Consider the following 6,749-nt stretch of genomic DNA (forward strand, 5'->3'; position numbering starts at 1 on the left):
AGAGAGGACGGGAGCGGTTAGACGGTGATGCCGATGAACGCTTTGCAGATTAAAGCGGCCGGCTGAGCGTACCTCCACACTCGTCGGGCAACACTCCACAGCTCTGCTCAGCATGATCCGGGCGTCCTCCGGCTCCTCCAGCTCCACGGCCGTCTTCCACAGTCGAACGGACTTGGACACGTTCTCCAGAGCTGAATGGGTCACAGTTACACAGCCCTCACTTCAAGGACACTTTCACGGCCGCTCACAAACCATCACGACATAATTCACAGTAAATGAATCATGAGAGGAGCACATATTTGCTCCTCTAGTCACCTTATATGATCCTGAATAGGTAGAACATTTTAAAGAGATACATGTGTGTTTTATGCATGTGCTATTGAAAAAATACGCACATTTGAAATACTTCATGAATGAGAACAATTAAATTCATTTCGGCACATTCTCTCCAATTCCTCTCATCGGTTAAACAACATGAATTGAGGGAGGAGTTAACGGTGTTGGAGGCGAATCTTCAGCTCTCCGACCGAGCTGTTCAAGTACCGTAAAGTAAATAACTCAGTCAAAGCAAGTTAAGTTCTAAGTTGTATAAATGCATGTAATCCGAAGCAACTAACTTCCTCCTGCAATGATTTATCTTTTACACCATAGTGCTAAAGATGCACCAATCAAAACCGCTTTCAGCCGATTGCCCATCACATTTACACATGTGCTGCAGAATAGTTTCACATTGGCACATAGCAGCGCAGACAGTAACGTCAGACACACAACACGTCGTCAACATGGAAGTTATTCAGTTACAAAATAAGGTGCGAGTGGAAAAAAACCCTCAAACCATTCAGAACAACTGGTTTAATCCAACATTAATTATGTTGTAATTCATTCCCGTCATCGCAGCGACCACCCCGAAGCTAACGGAGCTAACGAGGTTGCATTGACCTGCACTACGATGCGTTCAAGCTCTATTCTGTGAAAATGAGAACTAGACGAAGCTAACGATCATGTAATCTTATGCAACTGTTTTTTTGGTGAGGAACAAATAGTGGTGTGTTGTGTTTTCGTATGCAAGCTGTATAGATGACGATAAAGTGGAGATAAACGGAGGCACTTTAGATTTCAGTGAACACACAAGCAACAAAAGCAAAGAACCAAACAAGCATTTCCTGCAGCAGCAGTGAAGTTCAGTGAGTGTGTGTGAGAGTCTGTGTGTGTGTGTTTCTGTGCTGAACATGTAGAGGCGGAGAGAGCTCTTCCACAGAGGAAGCTCCACATCTATCTCTGTCAGTGGGGTATGCTGCTGGGAAATGTGTGTGTGTGTGTGTGTGTGTGTGTGTGTGTGTGTGTGTGTGTGTGTGTGTCGGGGCATTGACACCATGCTTCAGATTGGACGCCCGGCCTTGACGGGAAGCCAAAACACCAGCTGCCAAATGTAACTCTTATAAAACCTTTTATGCAATAATTTTTTTATATACTGGTTTGGTCTGTTGACCGGCAGGAATCAGTGTCTTCCGCTTGGCAGGCGACTCGTTACCTATTCATTCACCGCAGAATGAATTTGCTGAGACGGCAAACAACTCTCTCCCCGTAGCAACAGAGCATCAACATCTAGTCAAAACATCAACACAATACATAACCGGGGAGCCTCACCCTTCCTCAGGACTCGCTTCTTGGCCCGGATGTCCGTCTCCAGCTCCGCAGCTCTGATGTAGATGCGGACGGACTGCGGCAGGTGGCGGACGGCCTGAGCCACCACGGCCTTGGCCGTGTCGCCGGGCTGCAGCCGGGCGGCCTCCAGCCACACGTCCTCACTCTGGCGGGCAAAGAGACACGGTCACGTCAACGGGAGGACCGGTTTCAGGATCCACACGTGACGATGACTCCCTCTTCTTCGCCTCATCAAATAATTAACGGTTCAGCAAGCCTCTGATTCGGTATCGAAGCGGTTCTTTGCGGTTCGGTTCTGCCTCCTGACCGGACACTACTTAACATAACACCACCAGATATGGTCTGGATGTGCTCGTGACACAGTGATTGGGCCTTTTTATCTAATCTATATCGTATATAGTTTGTTATCTTGTGTATTTATTGTGGATGTTGCAGTCTGATATATTTATAGCGTATTCTACATTATGTTTTCCAATTCAGGATTAATAAAGTACATCTGTCTCTCTAGCCATCCAGCCCACCTACTAATCAAACACCTACCCATTCATTTATTAATTCATCTATCCACCCACCCACCTACCTACCTACTTATCTATTCATCTACGTATCCATTAACCTTCCTACCTACCATTTGTCTACCCATCTATCCATCTGCTTACTTACCTACGTATTTATCCGCCTACCTATCTATCCATAAATACACCTACCTAACTACGTATCTATCTATTTATCTACGTATCTATTCGCCTTCCTACCGACCTACCGACCGACCCACGTATCCATCCGCTTACTTACCCACGTATCGACCTACCCACCCATCTATCTACGTATCCATCCACACACCTACCCAACTACTTATCTACTTATCTATTCACCTACCTACCTACCTACCGGCTTACTTACCCACATAACTACCCGCCTACCAACCTATATAGCCATTTATCTATCTACGCATCCATCCGCATACCGACTTGCCTACAATCTTTAATATGCTTGTCCCCCATCCTTTACCTTGGGACACATCTCGGTGCCTTTCATGATCAGGTTCCTGGCCACCTGCAGTTTCCCGGTGACCTCCTCCAGCCTGGCGGAGGCGATCCAGGCCGGTGGGTGATGAGGATTGGTCTCCCTCACGGATTTCAGCAGCAGACGAGCCTTCTTGATGTCGCTGGGCGCGGAACCAAAAGATAAAACCATCAGACACGAGTCTTATGAACACAAAATGCACCCTGTGAACGCCTGAAGTGGCCGGTGCGTCTCTACCTGATGTCTCCTCCATGCGTGGGGATCATGGAGTTGAGATCCGTCAGGTAACCTTTGGGGTCCACCACCGTCTGTCCGCTCACGGAGTCAGACACCTGCAGGCCGACACAGAACACAATGAACCGCGTGTCTCTACAGCGAGAGCATGAGCGACAGAACGAGGGTGACGGGAGGCGACTGGTCACCTGGCTGAGCCTCATGTCCATGAGCGTGTTCCTGGCCTGACCGATCTTCCTCATGTCCAGCTCTCCCGTCCCGGGTGTCATGCTTCCTGGGTACGGCGTGCTCAGACCTCCCAGCTGGTGGAGAGAGGAGCATTATTACGCTGTGAGAATAATGTTACGTCATGGTGGAGGGGGCTTATGAAACGGAGGCCGGGATCCTATGACACCTTTCTCAGCAACGTAAATGATACCTGTGAAGATTCTAAGTGGGAACAAGACTACGATACCGTGCACTGACTTCATGCTAATGGTGCTACATTGAAGAAGGCCTGCTGCTCGTCGATCCGGTACTTTAAAGGTTATTTTTAAAGAGAAACTAGAATGACTGAATCATGATTTTATGCCTCCACGAACCAGTTATGTTGCAGTTTACATTTTATTAGACATTTGTGTAGCATTGTCCTAAGCAGCATATTCCTTCTTGATTTACGTCACACAGACTTAGTGGATGAACTCTAATGAGTTCCTCCTTGAGTGCAAAGTGGATGTTAAAAAAGAAGAAGCCAGATTTGGTCGACTAACATTTTGTTTAGCCGATTAGTCGTTTAAAAAAAAAACAACACCAGATTTAAATGGTGCTTTTCTGTGATTCTTAGATCTGAAAAACTGAGTTTTTTCACAGTCGATTAAATCGTAAATTGAAAGTGTGTTAATCCACTCAGCGGAAATCTGTGTAATGTCAGTTTACAATTATAATGTTTGTTTGCTATGATATTGTCCATACTGTGCAACCCAATACAGAGTTAAAGCGATTTCCAGTGAGATATCCTGACTCCTGCTGGTGCAAGCTGGAACTACACCGTGTGTTTTTCAGTGGCGTGCGCGCGCGTGTGTGTGTGTGTGTGTGTGTGTACACACTGACCCCTTGCAGAGGGTCAACGCTGGTATTTTTCTCTCCGGTCTGCAGGTGTTTGGAGAAGAAGCTGTCGGGGACCGGGGTGAGTTTCTCATAGCGGGGATTTCTCTGCCGCTTATTCCGGGCATCTCCCACCTCAGGGATGCTCAGCCACTCCTCCTCCGACACCTCCGACAACTTCCTCTGTGAAGAGACGGAAAAGAGGGAAGAAAGAAAGAAAAAAATCAGAAACAGCTTTATTGGCAAAGCATGCCTTTTTTGTGCATTTATCTCAATGTATTTACACAAAAATAGAAATAACTATAAAGCTAGGGACGTGGAAAACAAAGCTGGACAGATATAAAGTAAAGACAGAACTATATGAGTAGTGAGAGATGTGAATCCACTTGGAATGTCAGAAATGTTGAAACCTCTCTTTGATTCTAGGACGGCAAACTCATTTTGAGTGCGAAAGGTTTATCTGATGACACACAAATACTGTGTGTCTCATCAGGTTTCTGCTCACTTTTTTTGATTCAACGAAGTTTAATGTGTTTCTTATGTTATTATTTTGAATACACGTGGTTTCATTTTTAAACAAAGTTATGGCGACGTTTTGCCGTTTGTCTTGTGACCACCTCTAAAGTCCGGCTACGGGAATTTGTATTTGTGCGTTTGGGAAGATATGGTTTTCCACCCAAGGGTGACAACATATTATATGTCTGTAAAAGGTAAAGAAACAGATGGAGGAAGAGGAACATCTGATGCGATCACAAGTGGAAAAGAAAGGCAACAGTTTAGCCACTCGTGTGCAACATTGTACCTTCAGATCTGAAAACTGCTGCTGGATTTTGGGTCGCTCCATACGGTATTTCTCTATTTCTTCCTTTTCTCTCAGCTCCCTGAAAACAAACAGAACGGCATTCAAAGCAACGCTCGCAGAATCAAGTTCACAAGATTTAAACCGCGTGCAAGACTTGGGAAGGATATGCACGGTGGAAAATAGATCGGTTAATTACTGACCTTCTTTCTTTGCGCCTTTCATCCATCCTCTTGTCCAGAGCCGCATATATAGCATCTGCTTCTTCATCGTCTTTCTCATAGGGCCCACTGGAGAACAAGCTACCTGCATATCCATTGAACTATAGGAAGAAAAATTATGTAATTAGAATAAAGACATTACTAGAAAGACAGAGTTATGGTCTAGTCAACTTTAAATCTCGAGTGGCTGGATTAAGTCCTCGCAAACCGCCCGACAAGCAATATCAACATCAAATAAAGCCAGTAAGCACCTCATCGTAATTTGTGTCGTTCAGATCTTCTTCCTCGTCCTCGTTCTTTTTCATTTGGTCCCCCACCGTCCTCTTCCCTGGCGGAGCGTGGCGGTCGTCCACCGGGTCGTTGGCATCACGCGCGGGACCGATATCAGATCGGGTGGTGAAACCAGTTGCACTGAAGATGAGCAATTGATTTGAATTTCACACAAATAAACCTGGGTAAACTTAGGATATTTCATCTGAATACATAACCAGTTAATATACGCCTTCAGATCATGCTGCCTTGTCCCTCAAACGAGTTTTCCAGCTAGATGCCAGCACCGTTAGTTATGATCGGTTTTCATTTTCCACCACAATTGCGTGGTCAGAAATACATAGAAGTTAATATTTGAAGTGCTTGCCACTTTAATTTTAGGTTATTTTGACACTACGAGAAGGAGGATAACAAATCAGTGCTAATAAAAATATTTATCTTTATATATACGGCATATTTCATACAGACTATGTATGCCTGCCACTTTTTAATTTAGGTTATTTTGACACGAGGAGAAGGAGGATAACAAATCAATGCCACCATTTATAATAATAATCTGTATTTATACTGCACATTTCATACAGACTATATATTGAATGTATTTTTTAATAAAAAAATAAAACTTCCCTTTTCAGACAAAATAAAAACAAGTGATTGAAATAAATTATTTGCACTAGTTTAAGTGCAATTAAAAAACTTCAACAGATGAATTAAAAACTAGGAAACGCTTTACATTTAAAATTACAATAAATAAATAAAAAACGTCACACATAAAACCGCTTAAATAACAGTTACCTAGCTTCTAGTGTGTGCTTAACGTTACATATTAAGTTAGCTAATGTCTTTTCACTTCGACTCCCTTCCCCTCACAGACGTTAGCTCGCTAGTTAGCATTTAGCTCACCCTCGACCCAGACCCGGGACGTAGCCTAGCGGCGCGGGCATCCCCAGGAACGGCTTCTTCTTCTTCCCCATGAGCGGGGAAGCGAGGGGCATTGCCGGGGGGGCTCCGCCGCCGGCCCCCGCGGGCCCGCCGCCTCCCGACCCCGACCTGTTGACGAGTTTAGGTCCCTGTCTTGCTCCAGAGTGAGCCATCGTTTCGTTTCTCCAACGGCGAGGAGGACCAAACTACCGGATGAACAACAGTCGCACTTCCGGTTGGCGGCGAACTGCGACTTCCTGCGCGTCGCTACGTGACCGTTATGGTGTTTGTGACAGCGCCCTCTACAGGACGGGCGGGTTTATATATATATATATATATATATATATATATATATATATATATATATATATATATATATATATATATATATATATATATATATATATATATATATATATATATATATAGATAGATAGATAGATAGATAGATAGTTTAATAATTTTAAGAATTACATTTGTTTATGTTTATTTACACTTCACACACTCCATATACACATACTTTGCATGTT

At 44.3% G+C, this 6,749-nt stretch overlaps 1 protein-coding gene across 1 annotated transcript in view; it reads right to left on the reverse strand.

The window, feature by feature from the left end:
* The window catches only part of prpf6 (PRP6 pre-mRNA processing factor 6 homolog), a 19,559-nt gene extending 13,201 nt beyond the window's left edge, over positions 1-6,358 (reverse strand). Inside the window, exons 1-10 of the mRNA XM_079225910.1 lie at positions 6,202-6,358; positions 5,280-5,439; positions 5,011-5,129; positions 4,811-4,889; positions 4,015-4,191; positions 3,114-3,227; positions 2,929-3,023; positions 2,677-2,833; positions 1,648-1,810; positions 73-191 (exon numbers count right to left, since the gene is read on the reverse strand). Of these exons, the coding sequence (XP_079082036.1) occupies positions 73-191; positions 1,648-1,810; positions 2,677-2,833; positions 2,929-3,023; positions 3,114-3,227; positions 4,015-4,191; positions 4,811-4,889; positions 5,011-5,129; positions 5,280-5,439; positions 6,202-6,293 (1,275 nt within the window). The 5' untranslated portion in view covers positions 6,294-6,358. The remainder of the gene's footprint in view (positions 1-72; positions 192-1,647; positions 1,811-2,676; positions 2,834-2,928; positions 3,024-3,113; positions 3,228-4,014; positions 4,192-4,810; positions 4,890-5,010; positions 5,130-5,279; positions 5,440-6,201) is intronic.
* Positions 6,359-6,749: the final 391 nt, after the last annotated feature.

This window comes from Taurulus bubalis (assembly GCF_910589615.1).
Source record: "Taurulus bubalis genome assembly, chromosome: 11".
Lineage (NCBI taxonomy): Eukaryota > Metazoa > Chordata > Actinopteri > Perciformes > Cottidae > Taurulus > Taurulus bubalis.